At 42.8% G+C, this 23,939-nt stretch overlaps 1 protein-coding gene across 2 annotated transcripts in view; it reads left to right on the forward strand.

Annotated features, from left to right (window-relative positions):
• cyldl (cylindromatosis (turban tumor syndrome), like) overlaps positions 1-9,677 on the forward strand; it is an 11,947-nt gene extending 2,270 nt beyond the window's left edge. The window contains exons 2-16 of one of the 2 annotated variants that reach the window (XM_024140284.2): positions 1,122-1,567; positions 1,672-1,983; positions 2,085-2,148; positions 2,246-2,421; positions 2,647-2,815; positions 3,045-3,183; positions 4,366-4,476; positions 4,580-4,671; positions 4,801-4,864; positions 5,124-5,256; positions 5,477-5,585; positions 5,674-5,792; positions 5,995-6,220; positions 6,853-7,056; positions 9,625-9,677. In XM_024140284.2, the coding sequence (XP_023996052.1) occupies positions 1,124-1,567; positions 1,672-1,983; positions 2,085-2,148; positions 2,246-2,421; positions 2,647-2,815; positions 3,045-3,183; positions 4,366-4,476; positions 4,580-4,671; positions 4,801-4,864; positions 5,124-5,256; positions 5,477-5,585; positions 5,674-5,792; positions 5,995-6,220; positions 6,853-7,037 (2,343 nt within the window). In that variant the 5' untranslated portion in view covers positions 1,122-1,123 and the 3' untranslated portion in view covers positions 7,038-7,056; positions 9,625-9,677. Of the gene's footprint in view, positions 1-1,121; positions 1,568-1,671; positions 1,984-2,084; positions 2,149-2,245; positions 2,422-2,646; positions 2,816-3,044; positions 3,184-4,365; positions 4,477-4,579; positions 4,672-4,800; positions 4,865-5,123; positions 5,257-5,476; positions 5,586-5,673; positions 5,793-5,994; positions 6,221-6,852; positions 7,057-7,460; positions 7,618-9,624 lie in introns of those variants that run through there. The other variant, XM_024140285.2, reaches the window with a different exon arrangement.
• Positions 9,678-23,939: the final 14,262 nt, after the last annotated feature.

Below are 23,939 nucleotides of genomic sequence, written 5' to 3' on the forward strand. Positions count from 1 at the left end.
AGAGAGATTATAGTCTGCCCCCCCCAGACCCTGCCTTCCAGCGGTAGAGACTACTAAGGGAGGTGGAGGCACCTGCTGCGGTCACTTCCCTGACAGGCCCTTCTCCACCGATTGCTCAGTGTGGCCGGGCGGCCAGCTCTAGGAAGAGTCTTGGTAGTTCCAAACTTCTTCCATTTAAGAATGATGGAGGCCACTGTGTTCTTTGGGACCTTCAATGCTGCAGACATCTGTGCCTCGCCACAATCCTGTCTCGGAGCTCTACAGACAATTCCTTCGACCCATTGCTTGGTTTTTGCTCTGACATGCACTGTCAAATGTAGGACCTTATATATACAGGCGTGTGCCTTTCCAAATCATGTCAATCAATTGAATTTACCACAGGTGGACTCCAATCAAGTTGTAGAAACATCTAAGGATGATCAATGGAAACAGGATGTGAGGACAGACGCTGGGAGACGAGAAGCAAGTACAGGAAGTGAACATTTAATAAACAACATGAAACCGAAATGGACAGCATCTGGACAGAGAAAACATAAACAACAATAATGCTGACACGGGGAACAAACTGAGAACAGAAAGACAGGGCAATCACAAATTGACGGGTCCAATGAGCGCTGATGCGCGTAAGTGATTGGCAGCCTGCACCCTTGAGCGTCAGAGAGGGAGTGGGAGCAGGCATGACACAGGATGCATCCGAGCTTAATTTCGAGTCTCATAGCAAAGGGTTGAATACTTATGTAATAAGTATTTCTGTTTTCGTTTTGTCATTATGGCTATTGTGTGTAGATTGATGAGGAACACATGTAAACATTTATATAAGCTGTATGTAACAATTGAAGGATCTGAATACTGTGTGTGTGTGTGTTGTGTTGTGGTGTGTGTGTGTGTGTGTGTGTGTGTGTGTGTGTGTGTTGTGTGTGTGTGTGTTGTGTGGTTGAGCGTTTTGTGTGTGAGCGTTTGTGTGGATGAGCGTCTGGTGTGTGAGCGTGTGGTCTGTGTGCTGTATCTGTGTGTAACAGCATGCGGAACATCCTATTTCTTGTACAGTCATTAAAAACAAAATATACATCTTCACATGTTATGACCATTTCTATTCAAACCCTATTTCTTCCCTGCATCAGCCATGGACGCATGTGATGTGAAGATGTACTACATCATCATCATAGAGGACCCTGGGTTACCCACGGTGCTCAAAAATGTTGGCCACATCTGTTACATCCAGGAGAGCAGGTACATGTCAATGCTTAGCAGATCTGAATTTCTGCAGGAATTGCCTGTCATCTGTATGGGCTCCAGTTTGGACAGTTCCCTGAAGGTAAACAACCTAAAACCAGTGACTGCTAAGGAGGCAGAGCTGCTGCAAGCCCTAGGAGAGGACTCAGAGAGACTGAAGTGGTATTTAGAGAGGGATGCTTTGGATACAGCCCTGGGTTTAACTAAGGATGCACCTGTCACTGTGGAGTTGGATGGGAAGTGGCTGCAGGGAATTGTACGTTACGTCGGAAGGATGACAGAGCCAAAGTACCCAGACCCCATCGTAGGAACCTTCTTTGGCATCGAACTACAGGTAGTGTTTGCAAATTGTGTATGTTCATACGTGTATTATTCTTTTGGAAATGTGTTATTCTACATATCACTGGGTTATTCATATGTCCTCTGAATTCCTCACAGGGAGAAGACAAAGGAAAGGGACCAACAGATGGGACATATCTGTCAAAAACCCTATTCCCCTGCAAGAAAGACTGTGGGATTTTTGCTCCATTTTCCAGAGTGAAACCCATGGTTTCCAAACCCAAATTGGTGTCCAAGTGTCCGACCTTTCCAGCAGCCCAGCTGGCCACGCAACCGTCGCCCCAACAGGCCCACCATCAGCCCCTCTCCACAGGAGACAGAGTCACCTTCTTCATGGACGAGGACATCCTCCATGGGATGGTGATGGATCTGGAGGAGAAGGAGGGCAGGACCTTAGTCATCATCTCTACTGTGAGTGCAGAATGATTGGCCGATAGAGCTGTGACATGTGACCTATAGCAGGGGAGTATTTGGCTTTTGGGGTGTGACGGGTGTGTTTCCTGTGTTTGCAGGACCGGGATGAGAAGATCACCCTACCGCTGGACAGCGTCATCAAAGGGGAACTGCTTCAACATGGTGTGTGTGTTTGTGTGTCTGTCTGTGCATAATTGTAATAAACCGCATGCAAATATATTTTTTGATGCCATTGTTTGAGTCTTTGTGTTGACCACAGAGCCTGAGCCTATGGAAACTGATAAGGCCATTATGCCTATGGAGGAGGTTCACCCCTTGGGGCTTGGTGTTGACTCTCTAGTGGAGGTGACTCTGGCTATAGGACCTGGCTATGGAACCATCCGCTGGATAGGCACTTTGCCTGGGCAGAAAGGAACCTACGCTGGACTGGAGCTGGTACACTGTCTCAACACTGGCCTCTAATGTTCACATAATGCACTGCATGGACCCTGTCTTGGGCTGGAGAGCAATTCATTGTTCTGTTTAATCTCAAACGTCAACTACTCTCCACTTCACTCTCTCTCTCTGTGTCTCTCTCTCTCTCTGTGTCTCTGTCTCTCTCTCTGTGTCTCTGTCACTCTCTCTCTGTGTCTGTGTCTCTGTCTCTGTCACTCTCTCTAGGAGGATGGGTACACTGGGGTTAGTAATGGTACCTTTAAAGACCATCGGTTCTTCAGATGTCTTCCTAGACAAGGTCTCTTCGTCAAGCTTCTATCCTGCCGGCCTGACTCCCGCTTCCAGGGGGCAGCAGACATTCAGAATGAGAGGGCATCAGCCAATGTCCTTCATGGTGAAAGAAACTGCCTCTTGTAACAAAGATCATTACAGCCAATCACATAACAAGCAAYTTTTTGTTTGCTTGGTTGAGCTTGCCTGACTTAATTAACCATTTCCCACAACTGCAAAAACTGCCCATTAGACACCCCAGGCAGACTCAAGGATTTCAAATATTATTTGTACCCAGGTCTGGTCTGTGTGTGACTAGAACTCTTTGACATGTGTGTTTTGTACTCACTCAGAGAGACAGGTGGTCCGCAGCCCTGGGGCGCTCCCCTCCTCCCCCATCGCCTCTGAGCAGGTCGAGAGGATGCTGATTGGTCGAATGAAGGGGATCCAGGGCCATATAAACTCTTGCTACATGGACTCCGCCCTCTTCAGGTGAAGATGATGAAGATGATGACAATATATATTGTTTATAAAGAGGAAATTAAATGATAGGCACACTAACAGCTCCTCCCTGCTCCTATAAAACACACTCTCTCACTCGTTCTCTCTCGCTCTGTCTCGCTCGCTCTCTCTCGCTCTGTCTCTCTCGCTCTATCTCTCTCTCGCTCTCCCTCCCTTTCTTACTCTTGCTCTCTGGCGCTCTCTCACTCTCTGTCTGTCTCTCGCTCTGGCTCTGTCTCTCCCTCCCTTTCTCTCTCCCTTTCTCGCTCTTGCTCTCTGGCGCTCTCTTACTCTCTCTGTCTGTCTGTCTCTCGCTCTGGCTCTGTCGCTCGCTCTGTCTCTCGCTCTGTCACTCTCTCGCTCTGTCTCTCTCGCTCGCTCTCCCTCCCTTTCTCTCCCTTTCTCACTCTCCCTTTCTTGTTCTCACTCTGTCTCGCTCTCTTGCTCTCTGTCTCGCTCTCTTGCTCTCTGTCTCGCTCTCTTGCTCTCTGTCTCGCTCTCTGTCTCTCTCACTCGCTCTATGTCTGCTTCTCACTCGCTCTTGTCCTATTCGTCTCTCTCACTCTTGTCTCCTATGTCCCTACTCTCCTTTCGTCTCTCTGTCTCGCTCGCTCTCTGTCTCCTCTCTCACTCGCTCTCGCTCTCTCGTCCTCTGGCTCTCTCGGTCGTCGCTCTCTGTCTCGCTCTCGTGTTCGCTCAACTCTCTGTCTCACTCTCTGTGTCTCTCATTCGCTCTGTCTCTCGCTTCTGTCTCTTCGCTCTGTCTCTCTCACTCTGTCTCGCTCTCGCGCTCTGTCTTGCTCTTGTCCGTCTCTGTCTCGCTCTCGCTTCTGTGTCTCACTCTCTGTGTCTCTCATTCGCTCTGTCTCTCGCTCTGTCTCTCTCGCTCTGTCTCTCTCACTCTGTCCGTTGGCGCTCTGTTTGCTCTCTGTTCCTCTCTGTCTCGGGCTCTCGCGCTCTTCTCGGCTCTCTGTCTTGCTCTCTGTGCTCTCTCACTCGCTCTGTCTCGCTCTCTGTCTCTCTCATTCTCTCTGTCTCGCTCTGTCTCGCTCTCTCCCTCCCTTTCTCTCTCTCTGACTTGCTCTCGCTCTCCCTCCCACTCCCTTTCTCTCTCGCGCTCTCTCTCTTTCGCTCTGTCTCTCTCACGCTCTCTATATCTCTCTCTCTCTCCAGTCTGTTCTCCTGTTCCTCAGTTTTGGACTCCCTGCTGTTTAAGTCAACAGAGCCTAGGGATGCCCCCATCCAGAGTACCCTGCTACATGACATCGTCAACCCGCTCCGCAGGTCAGCCAACGTGTGTGTGTGTGTGGGCTTAGGAGATGTAGTAATTGTAGGCTTGGGTGTGCTAATACATGTGTTGCCTGTGTGTATTGTTGTCTATGTGCAGTAAAGGTTTTGTGGAAGGGAGACACATTATGAAGCTTCGTCAGCAGCTGCAGGAGCTTGGATACTGCCACACATTCACCACAGAGGAGAAAGGTGAACAAACATCTGCCTTACTGCTATAGCCTTTCTAACAGGACAGTCGCAACTGTAAATGAACTAGACTTAATAGGGTGATTTTTGAAAGAACTGAGTGTGACTGTGTGTGGTTGTGTTCTTGTTCAGATCCAGAAGAGTTTCTTACCCTCATTATGCACCATATTTTCTGTCTGGATCCTCTCCTCAAACTGTAAGAATACCTTACTCTAATCTATGTTCTATTTCAATTGTAATGTAGCTTTGCACTACACCAATGTAATACATACTTGATGACCAGACTTTACCTGGTAATAAAGAAATCTAAAAGACTTGACCTGGTTATAAAGAAGTCTAAAAGACTTGACCTGGTTATAAAGAAGTCTAAAAGACTTGACCTGGTTATAAAGAAATCTAAAAGACTTGACCTGGTTATAAAGAAATCAAAAAAAGACTTGACCTGTTGTCTCCAGGTCAGCTGGGGGAAAGGTCCAGGACAGTTACTGTTATCAAATCTTCCTGGATAACAACCACAGCCTGGTTTTGCCTACTGTCCAACACCTGCTGGAACACTCCTTCCACAGCGCAGGACTCAAACTGGCAGAGGTAGGGGTGTGTGTGGGTGGGTTTGTGTGGGTGCACAGTACTCGCTCACTATGCTCGTTCTCATTTATCTGAAATTCCTGTAGATGGCACTGTTTGATAAGTCTTCTGCTACAACTGAACTAATGTGTGACTACTAGACTCTATACAACGGTCTCCAGATTGGTAGTCTACTGTAGTCAGTAGTTGTGTAGTGACTGTATGTCTCTTCCTCTCCTTCTAGGTGCCATCTTGTCTGATCCTCCAGATGCCTCGCTTTGGGAAGAAGTTCAAGATGTTTCAGAAGATCATCCCTTCACTGGAGCTGGACATTACTGACCTCCTCTCTGAAGGTAGTTCACACACACACAACACACACAGCCACTCAAGGATACACCATCTATCTGTGAAAAGATGTGATGTGATGTGGTGTGTGTTCAGGTCCCCAGCAGTGTGTGTTGTGTGGTCAGCTCGCGTATGAGGAGTGTGTGGACTGCTTCAGAGACCCAGTCTTCAGCAGGACAGGATTTAAAGTGTTCTGCAGGACCTGCTCCTCTCAGGTAGGGCGTAAGGACAGACTGACACACTCCACTGTGTGTGTGTACCTGTCATAGTGTTGTGTGTCATTATACGTGTATGAGATCATACTACATTGCAGTCGGAGTACACAGAATCATTGATCTACAAATCACTTTGCATCCCAAATAATTACTCTATATTTGATTAGGATTAGCGATTCTGCTCCTCTCTCTCCTTCTCCAGGTGCACTCTCACCCCGAGCGGCTGTCCCACAGCCCCTCCCCCCTGCAGCTCCCTGAGGGTTACCCCGCCCCCGCTACCCTCCGAGCCCCACCCCCTGCCCCACCCAGAGAGAGACTGGAGCTGTTTGCAGTGCTGTGCATAGAGACCAGTCACTATGTCTCCTTCATCAAACACGGACCAAACAGCACAGACTGGATCTTCTTTGACAGCATGGCTGACAGACATGGTGAGGTTGTGTGGAATATGCTGTGGCTGAAAACCGTCCTTGTTTCCTCCATTCCTTTCAAAACTCATTGGATGTCAGAAGGAAGCACCTTGGATCCTTTCCTCCAATACGCATTGAGAGGAATAGAGGAAACAAGGATGGCGGAAGCAAGGATTTGACGGCTAGTAATGTTTTCAGACACCAACAGTGGGTTTGTATTTTCTATGTCTTTGTCTCATTATCTGTCTCATTCTCTGTCTCATTCTCTGTCTGTCTTTGTCTCTGTCTTTGTCTCATTCTCTGTCTCTGTCTTTGTCTCCTTATCTGTCTCATTATCTGTCTCATTATCTGTCTCATTCTCTGTCTCATTATCTGTCTTTGTCTCATTCTCTGTCTCATTCTCTGTCTCTGTCACATTCTCTCTCTCTGTCTCATTCTTTCTCATTCTCTATCTCTCTCTCATTCTCTGTCTCATTTTCTCTCATTCTCTGTCTCATTTTCTGTCTCCTTCTGTCTCTGTCTCATTCTCTGTCTTTGTCTCATTCTCTGTCTCATTCTCTCTCTGTCTCATTCTCTCTCTGTCTCATTCTCTCTCATTCTCGCTCTCATTCTTAATCTCATTCTCTCTCTCTCTCTTTCTGTGTGTGTTTCAGGAGAGAGGGATGGCTTCAACATTCCCCAGGTGGAGGCATGTCCAGAGGTTGGCATGTACCTGGTCATGTCACCCGCCGAGCTGGCCAACCAGGTACCTCGGGACATGAAGGGCGTGGCTAAGCGTCTGTTCTGTGATGCCTACATGTACCTGTACCAGAGTACCAGCATCAGCCTCTACCGCTGACAGAAGCGGAACCACATGGGTAATTCCACACCTCAAATTTGAGAGTTGTACAACTATTGTACTACTTGTCTGTAAGTAAAAATAGATGGGACCTCTGTTCACTGCTTATACTGTCCAAATGGCCCAAATGTTATAGTGCCTTATGATATAGTGTGTGTGATATATATATATATATATATATATATATATATATATATATATGTGTATGTGTGTGTGTGTGTTTGGACAAACCTACTCATTCAAGTGGTTTTATTTTGTATGTTCTACATTGTATAATAATAGTGAAGACAACAGAATAAAATAACATATGGAATCATGTAGTAACCAAACAAGTGTTAAACAAATCAAAATAWATTTTAGATTCTTCAAAGTAGCCACCCTTTGCCTTGATGAAAGCATTCACCTGGAATGCTTTTCCAACAGTCTTGAAGGAGTTCCCTGCTTTTCCTTCACTCTGCGGTCCAACTCTTCCCAAACCATCTCAATTGGGTTGAGGTCGGGTGATTGTAGAGGCCAGGTCATCTGATGCAGCACTCCATCACACTCCTTTTTGGTGAGAACGTCCTTACACAGCCTGGAGGTATGTTGGGTTATTGTCCCGTTGAAAAACAATTGATAGTCCCACTAAGTACAAACCAGATGGGATGGCGTATTGCTGCAGAATGCTGTGGTAGCCATGCTGGTTAAGTGTGCCTTGAATTCTAAATACATCACAGACCGTGTCACCAGCAAAGCAACCCACACACCATCATCCCACCTCCTCCTCCATGCATCATGGTGGGAACCACAAATGCGGAGATCATCCATTCACCTACTCTGCTTCTCACAATGACACGGCGGTTGGAACCAAAAATCTCAAATTTGGACTCATCAAACCAAAGGACAGATTTCCACTGGTCTAATGTTCATTGCTCATGTTTCTTGGCCTAAGCAAGTCTCTTCTTATTATTGGTGTCCTTTAGTAGTGATTTCTTTGCAGCAATTTGACCATGAAGGCCTGATTCACCCAGTCTCCTCTGAACAGTTGATGTTGAGATGTGTCTGTTACTTGAACTCTGTGAAGCATTTATTTGGGCTGCAATCTGAGGTGCTGTTAACTCAAATGAACTTATCCTCTGCAGCAGAGGTAACTCTGGGTCTTCCTTTCCTGTCGCGGTCCTCATGAGAGGCAGTTTCATCATAGCGCTTGATGGTTTTTGCGACTGCACTTGAAGAAACTTTCAAAGTTCTTAAAATTTTCCAGATTGACTGACCTTCATGTCTTAAAGTAATGATGGACTGTCATTTCTCTTTGCTTATTTGAGCTGTTCTTGCCATAATATGGACTTGGTCTTTTACCAAATAGGACTATCTTCTGTATACCACCCCTACCTTGTCACAACACAACTGATTGGTGAAACGCATTAAGAATTCCAAAAATTACATTTTAACAAGGCACACCTGTTAATTGAAATGCATTCCAGGTGGCTCATAAAGCTGGTTGAGAGAATGCCAAGAGTWTGAAAAGCTGTCATCAAGGCAAAGGGTGGCTACTTTGAAGAATATAAAATATATTACGATTTGTTTAACACTTTTTGGTTACTACATGATTCCATATGTGTTATTTCATAGTTTTCATGTCTTCACTATTATTCTACAATGTAGAAAATTGTAAAAAATTAAGAAAAACCCTTGAATGAGTAGGTGTGTCCAAACTTTTGACTGGTGCTGTACATATTTAAAAAATAGAAACGTATGACTTCCAGAGGCCTTCTAAAAGCCAAAGATATGTTCACTTTATGTCAAAAGTCTTGGGGTGAATTAGTGCCCTTTCTCCTCTTGTAAATGCATCCAATCAGAAAATATATAATGATTTGTACTTTCTGATAAAGCGCCTTATCAAAGTCAAGAATTCCAACTTTTTTCAAATAAATGTGTACCTCACCCCACTTTTATTACACTGTGCAATATCATGGGGATCCTGGGTTAATGGATGGGACTACTGATCAGATAGGGGAGGGGGTTTGCAGCTGGCCAGTTACATGACTTTTGACCTCTCTGTGTCTGTTTTTATTTGCACTGGGTGACTTGTTTTGGATGTAGAACGTTAGACTTTATAATTTTTTTGACGTTACTATTCCAGGGGAGGTTATGCTGTTTATACAATCATTTGTATAATTGTAAATGTAATACTTAGATTCCTATACATTCCAACTTCCATCTTAATATTTACTGCTAACTGTCTTTTAAGATAGGTTAGATCCTTTTGTAGAACTTGACAATGTGATTATTTGCACTTTACAGACTTTATTTGTTGTTGTTTTACTATACTTTAGAACTAGGCCTTCGTATTGGTAGCTATGCGTATCTTAGAATTTATTTTCCTGAGGTTTTCTGATTATTGTAATATTTACAAAAAAGGCTCAAAGAAATGAGAATGAATTTGAATATTTGCATGTGTACGCTATGAAATGCTACAGTATATGCAAGTGTGTTAGTGCAAGTATGTCCTTACTTGTATGTTTGTAGGTCACTGTCCCTTTCACTATCTGAATGGGCACAGAATTATTCTCTCTCATCCCTTTTCTCTTTTCCATCTTTCACTTAGCATCGGGCAGAAAAGGGCGCGCCTCAAAGCTGAATAAATCAACAGTGATAACATCTTCTCACCACTTCATATTCCTAATGTGATCAGAGGGAGATGAGAGAGGGTCAGAGAGCGAGATAGAATCACATAGAGGTAGGGTCAGAGGGACAGAGGCTGGGGGGCGGGTGCATTGCTTTTGGAAGGCTGTTGGAGCACTTTTCTTTAGGAAGTGGGTTAACTAAGGAGATAATTTGGTCTCATAAACATTAACACAGGAGCAACATACTATTTAGCCTCAATCTATATGAAATAATAAACATGTTTGTTATATCTCTGTGCTCAAAAGGTTATTCTGAGGTGAGCCTCTGGCGTACGACTGGGCTACATCCCAAATGGCACCCCRTTTYGTATATAGTGCACTACTTTTGACCAGAGCACTACATACTGTAGGGAATGGGGTGTGATTTGGGATACATTTGGGCTTACACAAGGCAGGTATTGATGTACAGAAAATCACATCTCTGTGACATTTATAGAGCAAATTTATATGAAATTGCCAATTTTCTAACTTCCCCCTTTTCTACTCTGGTTGTGAGGWCATTATGGTGCAAAATGAAAGAAATTAAACATTTTTCTTCTTATTTTTTTGTAACTCTTCTGACTGCACTGGCTTCTTCTATTTACTTCCTATTTCCTTGCATTCGCTCTCTTTTCCTATCTCGGTAAACTTTGATAGACGTGTCTATTAGTTGGCAGCATTTATCTTTGTAGGGCACATGCCAACTCTCCCCCACCCCCTCACCTTCAGAACAAACAGGACAGCATTTGGTCTGCACTCATCCTGACCTGAAAATTGTTTTCTGTGCCCAGTTCAGACATATCACATGATGGGTCCTGACCCTGGTCAGTGGTGTAAAGTACTTAGGTAAAAATACTTTAGAGAACTACTTACAGTGGGGCAAAAAAGTATTTAGTCAGCCACCAATTGTGCAAGTTCTCCCACTTAAACAGATGATAGGCCTGTAATTTTCATCATAGGTACACTTCAACTATGACAGACAAAATTAGGGGGAAAAATCAGAAAATCACATTGTAGGATTTTTTATGAATTTATTTGCAAATTATGGTGGAAAATAAGTATTTGGTCACCTACAAACAAGCAAGATTTCTGGCTYTCACAGACCTGTAACTTCTTCTTTAAACTACAACAAAAGTCACGGGCTTGTCACCGTTTTAGTGGTTCTTCATGGATAGCTCCTCTGTCTCGGTGGCCATCTTCCAGAGATAGTTTTTCCTCCTGGTTGCTGGTTCCATACTCTCTCTTATAAGGGAAGGAGAATAGGTCATTAGTACYGTCAGCTGTGCTTAATTAATTGCCTCTGGTTACCTTGTCTCACATGCCTTGTTGGGCTACTATCCGTGAGCCCAGCCTGCCCTCTGGTGGTCCTTCCACAGAATTTTTTATTATAAATACTTTTACTTTTGATACTTAAGAATAGTTTAGCAATTACATTTACTTTTGCTATTTAAGTATATTTAAAACCAAATAATTTTTGACKTTTACTCAAGTAGGATTTTACTGGGTGACTTTTCACTTTTACATGAGTCATTTTCTATTAAGGTATCTTTATTTTTACTCAGGTATGACATTTGGGTACTTTTTATACCACTGGATGTGGCTGACCCTGAGCAAGTAGTTAGTACAGTAGGTCTCCCTAGCTCATATGAACCCTCTGATGCTATTGAGTTCTGACAGGTAAGGCCTTTCAGCTTTCATACAGTTTCTCTAGCCTGGTCCCAGATCTGTTTGTGGTATCGCCAACTCCTTTTGTGGTATCGCCAACTCCTTTTCTGGTATCGCCAACTCCTTTTCTGGTATCGCCAACTGTTTGTGGTATCGCCAACTCCTTTTGTGGTATCGCCAACTCAAAACATTTATTTGTCACATACACATGGTTAGCAGATGTTAATGCGAGTGTTGCGAAATGCTTGTGCTTCTAGTTCCGACCATGCAGTAATATCTAACAAGTAATCTAACAATTTCACAACAACTACCTTATACACACAAGTGTAAAGGAATGAATAAGAATATGTACATAAAAATATATGGATGAGCGATGGCCGAACGGCATAGGCAAGATGCAGTAGATGGTATAGAGTACAGTATATACATATGAGATGAGTAATGTAGGGTACGTAAACATTATATAAAGTGGCATTGTTTAAAGTGGCTAGTGATACATTTATTATATCCAATTTCTATTATTAAAGTGGCTAGAGATGAGTCAGTATGTTGGCAGCAGCCACTCAATGTTAGTGGTGGCTGTTTAACAGTCTGATGGCCTTGAGACAGAGGCCATCAGGAGTCTCTCGTTCCCCGCTTTGATGCACCTGTACTGACCTCGCCTTCTGGATGATAGCGGGGTGAACAGGCAGTGGCTCGGGTGGTTGTTGTCCTTGATGATCTTTTTGGCCTTCCTGTGACATCAGGTGGTGTAGGTGCCCCGGAGGGCAGGTAGTTTGCCCCCGGTGATGCGTTGTGCAGACCCCACTACCCTCTGGAGAGCCTTACGATACAGCCCAACAGGATGCTCTCGATTGTGCATCTGTAAAAGTTCGTGAGTGTTTTTGGTGACAAGCCAAACTTCTTCAGCCTCCTGAGGATGAAGAGGCGCTGTTGCTCCTTCTTCACCACGCTGTCTGTGTGGGTGGACCATTTCAGTACGCCGAGGAACTTAAAATTTCCACCTTCTCCACTACTGCCCTGTCGATGTGGATAGGGGGTGTGCTCCCTCTGTTGTTTCCTGAAGTCCACAATCATCTCCTTTGTTTTGCTGACGTTGAGTGTGAGGTTATTTTCCTGAATACCACACTCCGAGGACCCTCACCTCCTCCCTGTAGGCCGTCTCGTCGTTGTTGGTAATCAAGCCTACCACTGTAGTGTCGTCTGCAAACTTGATGGTTGAGTTAGAGGCATGCATGGCCAAGCAGTCATGGGTGAACAGGGAGTACAGGAGAGGGCTGCGAACGCACCCTTGTGGGGCCCCAGTGTTGAGGATCAGCGGGGTGGCCCCTCACCACCTGGGGGCGGCCCGTCAGGAAGTCCAGGACCCAGTTGCACAAGGCGGGGTTGAGACCCAGGGTCTCGAGCTTGATGACGAGTTTGGAGGGTACTATGGTGTTAAATGCTGAGCTGTAGTTGATGAACAGCATTCTTACATAGGTATTCCTCTTGTCCAGATGGGATAGTGCAGTGTGATTGCGATTGTTTCGTCTATGGACCTATTGGGGCGGTAAGCAAATTGGAGTGGGTCTAGGGTGTCAGGTAGGGTGGAGGTGATATGGTCCTTGACTAGTCTCTCAAAACACTTCACGATGACGGAAGTGAGTGCTACGGGGCGATAGTCATTTAGCTCAGTTACCTTAGCTTTCTTGGAAACAGGAACAATGGTGGCCCTCTTGAAGCATGTGGGAACAGCAGACTGGGATAAGGATTGATTGAATATGTCCGTAAACACACCAGCCAGCTGGTCTGTGCATGCTCTGAGGACGCGGCTAGGGATGCCGTCTGGGCTGGTGGCCTTGCGAGGGTTAACCCATTAAACGTGAGTAAAACGATTTAAAAAATGTAACCAGGCCATTCAGGATGATTCAATGCCGTCTTGGTAAGCAACTCCAGTGTTTATTTGGCCTTGTGTTTTAGGTTATTGTTCTGCTGAAAGGTGAATATGTCTCCCAGTGTCTGTTGGAAAGCAGACTGAACCAGGGTTTCCTCTAGCATTTTGCCTGTGCTTAGCTCTATTCCGTTTCTTTTTATCCCCAAAAACTCCCTAGTCCTTGCCAAGGATGATGATGCATGTTTTGGAATATTTTATAGGCTTCCTTCTTTTCACAATGTTGTTGATCCATCCTCAGTTTTCTCCTATCACAGCCATTAAACTCTGTAACTGTTTAAAAGTCCCCTTTGGCCTCATGGTGAAATCTCTGAGCGGTTTCCTTCCTCTCTGGCAACTGAGTTAGGAAGGGCACCTGTATCTTTGTAGTGACTGGGTGTATTGATACACCATCCAAAGTGTAATGAATAACTTCACCATGCTCAAAGGTATATTTAATGTCTGCTTTAAAGAATGTTTGCCCATCTACCAATAGGTGCCCTTTTTTGCGAGGCATTGGAAAACTTCCCTGGTCTTTGTGGTTGAATCTTTGTTTGAAATTCACTGCTCGACTAAGGGACTTTACAGATAATTGTATGTGTGGGGTAAAGAGATGAGGTAGTCATTATAAAATCATGTTAAACACTGTTATTGTACACAGAGTGAGTCCATGCAACTAATTATATGACTGGTTAAGATAATTTTGACCCCTGAACTTAGTTATGCTTGCCATAGCAAAGGGGTTGAATACTTATTGACTCAAGACATTTTTTCATTTTTAATTAATTTGTAAATATTTGTAAATAATTAAATGTTGACATTATGGGGTATTGTGTGTAGGCCAGTGACACACATTTTCAATTTAATCCATTTTCAATTCAGGCTGTAACATAGCAAAATGTGGAAAACGTCAAGGGGTGTGAATACTTTCTGAAGGCACTGTAGACAGCAGTGGAGGCTGCTCAGGGAAGGACGGCTCATAATAATGGTTGGAACGGAGTCAATGGAATGGTATCAACCACATGGAAACAACGTGTTTGATGTGTTTGATACAATTCCATTGACTCCATTCCAGCAATTAATATGAGCCGTCCTCCCCTCAGCAGCCTCCATTGGTAGACCACTCTCGGAAGGGAGCGGATGGGAAAACGATCAGGGTTGGATTGCTGTGTGCGTGTGTACATGCGTTTTGTGTGGAAATCACTCAGGAAYCCAGAATGGCTCTTTGACCTTCATCATTATTTACATTGTGGAGATGGAGGTCGTGCCATTCACGTTCTAGCTATGCTGCTACCGATCAACTGTAAAGGAGAAAAGAGACAMATTGGTTTCAAATGTGGAAAACTGATGAGATTATAGAATGTTTTACTAAATGGGGCGGTTTCCCGGTCACAGATTAAGCCTGGGCTCATAAGAAATTCCATTGAGTTTGCTTTTTAGTCCTGGACTAGGCTTCATCTGTGTTCTGGAAACCGCCCCTATGCGTCTGGGAAGTGGCGCTCTTGGCGGTGGAGTTTTCAATGAGGTGGCACTCGCAGACAAGTTACTAGCAGTGCAATGTCCAGGATGAGAATTTTCATTTACCGGGAGGGTGGAAATAAGCAGCAGAAGGTGTGTACAAGATACAGTTGAAGTCAGAAGTTTACATACACTTAGGTTGGAGTCATTAAAACTWGTTTTTCAACCACTCCACAAATGTATTGTCAACAAACTATAGTTTTGGCAAGCCTGTTAGGACATCTACTTTGTCCATGACACACAAAAAAAATCCAACAATTGTTTACAGACAGATTATTTCACGTATAATTCACTGTATCACAATTCCAGTGGGTCAGAAGTTTACATACACTAAATTGACTGTGCCATTAAACAGCTTATAAAATTCCAGAAAATTATGTCATGGCTTTAGAAGCTTCTGATAGGCTAGTTGACATCATTTGAGTCAATTGGAGGTGAACCTGTGGATGTATTTCAGGGCCTACCTTCAAACTCAGTGCCTCTTTGCTTGACATCATGGGAAAATCTAAATAAATCAGCCAAGACGTCAGAAAAGAATTTGTAGACCTCCACAAGTCTGGTCATCCTCTGGTACATCCAAGTCTGGTACATCCTCCACAAGTCCAAACGCCTGAAGGTACCACATCCATCTGTACAAACAATAGTATGCAAGAATAAACACCATGGGACCACGCAGCCATCATACCGCTCAGGAAGGAGACTCTGTTTCCTAGAGATGAACGTACTTTGGTGCGAAAAGTGCAAATCAGTCCTAGAACAACAGCAAAGGACCCTGTGAAGATGCTGGAGTAAACAGGTACAAAAGTATCTATATCCACAGTAAAACGAGTCCTATATCGACATAACCTGAAAGTCCACTCAGCAAGGAAGAAGCCACTGCTCCAAAACYGCCATAAAAAAGACAGACTACAGTTTGCAACTGCACATGGGGACAAAGATTGTACTTTTTAAAGAAATGTCCTCTGGTCTCATGAAACAAAAATAGTACTGTTTGGCCATAATGACCATCGTTATGTTTGGACGAAAAAGGGGGAGGCTTGCAAGCCGAAGAACACCATCCCGACCGTGAATCATGGGGGTGGCAGCATTGTGCTGTGGGGGTGCTTTGCTGCAGGAGGGACTGGTGCACTTCACAAAATAGATGGCATCATGAGGAAGGACAATTATGTGGATGTATTCAAGACATCAGTCAGGAAGTTAAAGCTTGGTCGCAAATGGGTCTTCCAAATGGACAATGACCCCAAGTATACTTCCAAAGCTGTGGCAAAATGGCTTAAGGACAACAAAGTCAAGGTATTGCAGTGGCCATCCCAAAGCCCTGACCTCAATCCTATAGAAAATTTGTGGGCAGAATTGAAAAAGCGTGTGCGAGCAAGGAGGCCTACAACATGACTCAGTTACACTAGCTCCGTCAGGGGGAATGGGCCAATATTTACCCAACTTATTGTGGGAAGCTTGTGGAAGGCTACCTAAAAAGTTTGACCCAATTTAAACAATTTAAAGGCAATGCTACCAAATACTAATTGTGGAATTAGTGTATGTAAACTTCTGACCCACTGGGAATGTGATGCTGAAATAAATCATTCTCTCTACTATTATTCTGACATTTCACATACTTAAAATAAAGTGGTGATCCTAACTGACCTAAGACAGGAAATTTTTACTAGGATTAAATGTCAGGAATTGTGTTAAACTACGTTTAAATGTATTTGACTAAGGTGTATGTAAACCTCCGACTTCAACTGTATATCATACTTTGACTAAAACTATGACTTATTGACTTACATCGCTGTGCAACATCATGGGTAAGCTCTGGTCATCGTCTTTCAGCTCTAAATTTGTTATTTTCTTCTGGTGTGGGAGTAACGACCTCAAACATTTATGCGCCATGTTGGTGGACTATGACTGGAAGTGGCATTTCTGGCAGTGTGAAACAGGCCATGTGCCCAGTGAGTGTTAAATAAACCTTGCAATAATGTGACACGGCAGCATTGATAGCTGATGCAGTATCTGTCAGTAATCAGTTTTTGACTTGGAGTGAAATATGTGCCGGTACTCATTTTGGGTGCCAGTACTGTTTATATTTAGGTGAGGAACTTTTGAGCTAATCTTCTATAAGAGTTGCGGAAACTCTTTTTTTATTWTTTTATTTTTTTATCCCATTTTCGTGGTATCCAATCGCTAGTAATTACTATCTTGTCTCATCGATACAACTCCCGTACGGGCTCGGGAGAGACGAAGGTCGAAAGCCATGCGTCCTCCGAAGCATAACCCAACCAAGCCGCACTCCTTCTTAACACAGCGCGCCTCCAACCCGGAAGCCATCCGCACCAATGTGTCGGAGGAAACACCGTGTACCTGGCCCCCTTGGTTAGCGCGCACTGCGCCCGGCCCGCCACAGGAGTCGCTGGAGCGCGATGAGACAAGGATATCCCTACCGGCCAAACCCTCCCTAACCCGGACGACGCTATGCCAATTGTGCGTCGCCCCACGGACCTCCCGGTCGAGTTGCGGAAACTCGAGCAGTAGAACATTTGAGGTGTCGGTACTCAGTTCTGGTGCTCCTGCCCAAGTCAAGCGCTGGCAGTAAGGTTGCTTAGTATCTGAAAGTAGATATGAACAGATACTTCACTCTGGCYTTATTCTCATTTAGTATACAACGCTGCATACTTGGATCAGGCACACTCCACTGACCAGGCCATATGTGGAATTAAAAGATGTTAGGGATTTAGAACTGTTTCAATAATGCTTGTCAATGCCAGTGGAAAGCTTCACCTCACCATGCAATGTTCAATGGCACTCGAGACTGCTGTGACACAGAGCAGACACAGCAAGAGCAGTGCACTTGGCACACTGGGAAGCTTAGCTTAGCTTTCTCCCCAATAAAACCTCACTGTCACACTGTTATACAGTCTGCCTAAACAAAGCATGCGAGAGGAACAAATGATTAGAAAAAACAGACATCTATGACCACGGGAACAATTGAAGCCTTCACTGAAGTGATGGAGACACAAAACAACACAGGGTGTTTCAGTTCAGACCCTGTTCTTTTTTAAATATCATGAATACAATAGTGGCTTATGAATAAAAGATCAATGGTGGCGTGGGATTTGCTGGTCGGAGAAAATGTCATGTTGGTTTAATGGTGGTGGGAGAAAGGTCTGACTGGCCTCACAGGGCCACGGAAGACCTGTGTGTGTCTGTGTGTGCATGTRTGCTTTCATTTTTATGAGGAGCTTAAAAGCCAGTTCCATTTCCTCATCTGAAATGTTACACTTTACCCTAATATAGGCTGTTATGAGAAGTTGCCATTTTAACTTTCTTTTTGAGGCAACTGTGGCAAATCTAAAAACGTCATGAAAAAATACTCATGTTTACTATATAATTCTACAGTACTTACTATAGAATCCTGTAGTAATTTTTATTTTATTTAACTAGGCAAGTCAGTTAAGAACACATTCTTATTTTAAATGACGGCCTAGGAACAGTGGGTTAATTGCCTTGTTCAGGGGCAGAACRACAGATTTTTACCTTGTTTAACCTTTTTTTTAACTTGTCAGCTCAGGGATTTGATCTAGCAACCTTTCAGTTACTAGTCCAACGTTCTAACCACTAGGCTACCTGCCGCCCCAGTAAACTGTAGTATACTGTAGAATACAGTATTACACACTACACCATAGTATCCCTCGATCATGTGTATTACTTACTATAGAATGTTGTAGTATACCGTAGAATACTATAGTAAATACTACAGTATTATCCTTTTTTACATTTTTATAAATACATTGCCGTGGGAAGATGTTTGGGGGTGGGGGTGCTTTGATTAAAAAAAGGTAAAAAACACTGCAGTCCGCAGAAACATGACACTTTACCATACTAAATAAATATTTACTACAGTATTTAATTYGCATATACAGTGCCTTCAGAAAGTATTCACACCCCTTGACTTTTTCCAAATTTTGCTGTGATACAGCCTGAATTTAAAATGTGTTTTTGTCACTCCTACACAAAATACCCCATAATGTAAAATTAKAATTGTTTTTCGAAATATTACAAATTGATTAAAAGCTGAAATGTCTTGAGTCAATATGTGTTCAATGCCTTTGTTATGCYAAGCCTAAATCAGTTCAGAAGATAACATTTCTTAACAAGTCACATAAGTTGCATGGACTCTTTGTGCAATAATAGTGTTTAACATGATTTTTGGATGACTACCTCATCTCTGTACCCCACACATACGATTATCTGTAAGTTCCCTCAGTCGAGCAGTACATTTCAAACACAGATTCAACCACAAAGACCAGGCCTCGCAAAGAAGGGCACCTATTGGTAGATGGGTAACAACAACAACAACAAAGCAGTAATTGAATATCCCTTTGAGCATGGTGCAGTTATTAACTACACTTTAGATGGTGTATCAATACACCCAGTCACTACAAAGAGACATCTGTAAAAAATGTGGCAAAGCAATTCACTTTTTGTCCTGAATAAAGTGTAAGAAACGGTATGGAGCTAAGCACAGGCAAAATCCTAGAGAAAACCTGGTTCAATTTGCTTTCAACCAGACAATGGGAGAGAAAATCATCTTTCAGCAGGAATATAACCTAAAACACAAGGCCAAATCCACATTGGAATGAGTGACGCGTTACAGTTTGGATTTAAATCTACCTGAAAATCTATGGCAAGACCTGAAAATGGTTGTCTAGCAATGATCAACAACCAATTTCACATTGCTTGAAGAATTTTGAAAAGATAATGGGCAAATGTTGTACAATCCAGGTGTGGAAAGCTCTTTGAGACTTTTTCAGAAAGACACAGCTGTAATCGCTGCCAAAAGTCCTTCTACAAAGTATTGACTTAGAGGTGTGAATACTTATGTAAATGTGATATTTCTCTATTTAATTTTCCAAAAATTTCCAAAAGTTTTGAAAAATGCGTTTCTACTCATTACTCATTATGGGGTATTGTGTGTAGATGGGTGAGAATTGCATTTTATTTAATAAATKTTGAATTCAGGCTATAACACAACAAAATGCGGAATAAGTCAAGGTGTATGAATACTTTCTGAAGGCACTGTACCCTTCCCATTCCCCTCCCCCATATCCCAATTTGTGCCACCCATATGTGAAAAACCTACATGCCAGGTATAGAACATATTGTCTTCCATACAGGTTATAGAAAAGAGCATGAGCTCTGAACTATCTGTTCAGACCCCAGTCCTACCTACAGGTTATGGAAAAGAGCATGAGCTCTGAACTATCTGTTCAGACCCCAGTCCTACTTACAGGTTATGGAAAAGAGCATGAGCTCTGAACTATCTGTTCAGACCCCAGTCCTACTATTGCAGGATAAATCAATGTTAAAGTTTACATAGCTGGACATATATGGATGTTACATGTTACTTTATGGGTTGGTTATGTAGGCTTCTTCTAACCCATCGCTTTCTACTACATATAATAATATGATTCAATTATATCTTTACATAAATATATATAATTTCTAAGTCCAAACATGTATGTAGCAACTACAGATTGCCCCTTTAACTGTATCAAAAGTGTGCAAGTTTGAGCATGTGTCAATTAACATTTTTTTTACAAGCATTAATTAGATTGAGCAATAAAAGCCCCACTTTTATTCCATAGGCTGTGATCCGCACTATTCAGCTGTTGCAAGAGCGCATTTTTCACTGGTTATCTACTGGTTTCAAAAACAATGATTGATGGGCAGCTTAAACTTCTTGAATTCAAAATATTTGGGTTCAAATACACATTTAGATTTGTGAACAGCCAACCACAACAACCACAATCTGTAAGGCGCAAATATTTAAATGAGAGAGCAGCAGTGTGATTCACATCAATGCGCTATGTAGATAGCAATAATAAGTGATATCCGTATCTCCGTAGACTACACCACTGATGTCATCCTCACCTCCAAGTGTTTATTCAAGTTGGATAATCTTTGGATGCCGACAGCAGTCGCACCTTTGGTAGACACAGCTTGGACTGTAGCCTACAAAAGCTTATTCCTGCTCTTTTCCCACGATCCATCAAACACATTTGGTGTGTCATCATAGTGGTTTCTGACTTGTGGTGAGACACGCTCAGGTGAAACAAATTTAAACATGCWACTTTTTTCAAACATCCTTTTATGAATTTAAAAGTAATCATCTAAATAATCATCTATCTTTTCAAAAGTATCGGTAATCTGATTACAATATTTTTGCTGGTAACGTAATGGATTACAGTTAACGTTTTTGTAATCCCTCACATGTAACGGATTACATGTAATCTGTTACTCTCAACCCTGACTACAGTATATTACAGTAAATATTACAGTAAAGTTTGCAAAAACCCTGCAGTGAGTACTATAGTATATAAATATAGTAATACTACAGTATTTAGACCATAGTATAATATAGTATTTGTTTTGTTTGGGATATAATTTGTGTACAGTCATAAAATAGGAATGAAGATGTTTCAGGGCATCCATCTACCAGACCATTATAAAAACAACAACTATTCAGAACCACGTTGTAAAAATGTTCTTAGGAGTAGGCTACGTTATAAATCAGGAGGAGAGAGTTTGGAAGCGAATGGAAAGGTATTTTATTACCTCTTGTCTTATTCCCTTTTTAGAGAGAGAGAAAGAGATATGAGAGAGAAAGAAACAAAGAGAGAGAGAGAGAGAGAGACGCTAGCTACTTTGAGTCTGAGACACGATCCACTTCCTACACTAATATCTGTGATAGGTCACCATTCTGAATGACATCATCATGGGCCATCAATTACACAGTGACATCATGGGAACAGAACATATAGTGAGTCAGACAATCCATAGGCTAGTATCAACACGGCCTCATTAGAATATGTCAAAGTGACATTTAACCACCTATGCTGACATATTACTTATGCGACGTATAGTAATTACGATGGTTAAATGTCAACAGTCTGACACATTTCTAATAAGAAATCAATTCTAGCTACTGTAGATGGTAGAGGCTACTTCCAAAGCAAAAACTCAGGTCCCTGAGTTGACCAAAGATACAGATACAAACAGACAATAGATACAGGCCATTCAAGTGACGTGCAGTTCTGTAGGTTCTATCCATACCCTTGACCGATTTATTTCATACTCTGTTTTATAATGCACATGGGATCACAGCAAAACGTGAGCCTGGGACTGGGCTTTGAGGTAAGACATCAACCATAACTTTGTCAACCTGGTATCATCACACTCTTTCTTTCTCTCTTTCATCTGTTTTTATAGCGGGGATTTCTAGGAGATTTTGTATTCTTCTATGATGGGGTTCTTTTGATCTTGCTGTCCGTTCTGTCGTGTCCCTCTCTCCTCCTCACCCTTTATGTGATCAGCTCTACCACTGACCTCTACACTTGTTATGCTTCCCAAATAGCACCCTATTCCCTATGTAGTGCACTATACTTTTGACCACGGCCAATAGTGCTTTGGTCAAACGTAGTGYACTATATAGGGAATAGGGTGCCRTTTGGGATGTAACCTGGTGGTTGTGTTCTGGATGGGGATGTTTCCTCTCTCTGATGAGTGAGCACTAACTCATGGTTCTTTCATGTGCCTTAGGTTAGGTCTTACAGTCGTGAGTCTTTCTTAATACACAGAACAGCACACTGCTGCTGCTCAACAAAGGAGCAAGAAGGTACAGTGAGTGTTGGGAGGGGGGACTTTGTGTGTGTGTGTGTGTGTGTGTGTGTGTGTGTGTGTGTGTGTGTGTGTGTGTGACCTAAAGATTGAACACACACAGACACACTACTAGCTCTTCCATAACCAATAAGCAGCCAATGACACCTTTCTCTCTCTGACTAAACCAGTGGTTCCCAAACTAGGGGTCGCGACCCCATGTGCGGTCTCCTGATATGAAAAAATGGGGTCGAGGAAGAATCTCCATAATCCTATAATATTAAATAAATTATACCATTTACAGTACCTGTCAAAAGTTTGGCCACACCTACTCATTCAAGGGTTTTTCTTTATTTTTACTATTTTCTACATTGTAGAATAATAGTGAAGACATCAAAACTATGAAATAAAACATGGAATCACGTAGTAACCAAAAAAGTATTAATCAAGTAGGTAGTAAGATGTTTTTAGACATTTTAGCACATTTATAAAAAATTCAAAACCAGAAATACCTTATTTACATAAGTATTCAGACCCTTTGCAATGAGATTTGAAATTGAGCTCAGGTGCATCCTGTTTCCATTGGTCATCCTTAAGATGTTTCTACAACTTGATTGGAGTCCACCACTGGTAAATTAAATTGATTGGACATGGAAATGTGCACACCTGTCTATAGAACATCCCACAGTTGACAGTGCATGTTCAAGCCATGAGGTCGAAGGAATTGTCAGTAGAGTCACGAGACAGGATTGTGTCGAGGCACAGATCTGGGGAAGGGTACAAAAATATTTCTGCAGCATTGAAGGTCCCCAAGAACACAGTTTTCTCCATCATTCTTAAATGGAAGATGTTTGGAACCACCAAGAATCTTCATAGAACTGTCCGCCCGGCCAAACTGAGCAATCGGGGGAGAATGGCCTTGGTCAGGGAGATGACYAAGAACCAGATGGTCACTCTGACAGATCTCCAGAGTTCCTCTGTGGAGATGGGAGAACCTTCCATAAGGACAACCATCTCTGCAGCCCTCCACCAATCAGGTCTTTATGGTAGAGTGGCAAGACTGAAGCCACTCCTCAGTAAAAGGTACATGACAGCCAAGTTGGCGTTTGCCAAAATGCACCTACAGTGGCAAGAAAAATTATGTGAACCCTTTGGAATTACCTGGATTTCTGCATAAATTGGTCATCAAATTTGATCTGATCTTAATCTAAGTCACAACAATAGACAAACAGAGTGTACTTAAACTAATAACACACAAATTATTGTATTTTTCTTGTCTATATTGAATACATCATTTAAACATTCACTGTGTAGGTTGGAAAAAGTATGTGAACCCCTAGGCTAATGACTCCTCCAAAAGCGAATTGGAGTCAGGGGTCAGCTAACCTGGAGTCCAATCAATGAGACGAGATTGGAGATGTTGGTTAGAGCTGCCTTGCCCTATAAAAACACTCACAAAATTTGAGTTTGCTATTCACAAGAAGCATTGCCTGATGTGAACCATGCCTCGAA

Source organism: Salvelinus sp. IW2-2015, unplaced genomic scaffold, assembly GCF_002910315.2.
Source record: "Salvelinus sp. IW2-2015 unplaced genomic scaffold, ASM291031v2 Un_scaffold2081, whole genome shotgun sequence".
NCBI classification, from domain to species: Eukaryota; Metazoa; Chordata; class Actinopteri; order Salmoniformes; family Salmonidae; genus Salvelinus; species Salvelinus sp. IW2-2015.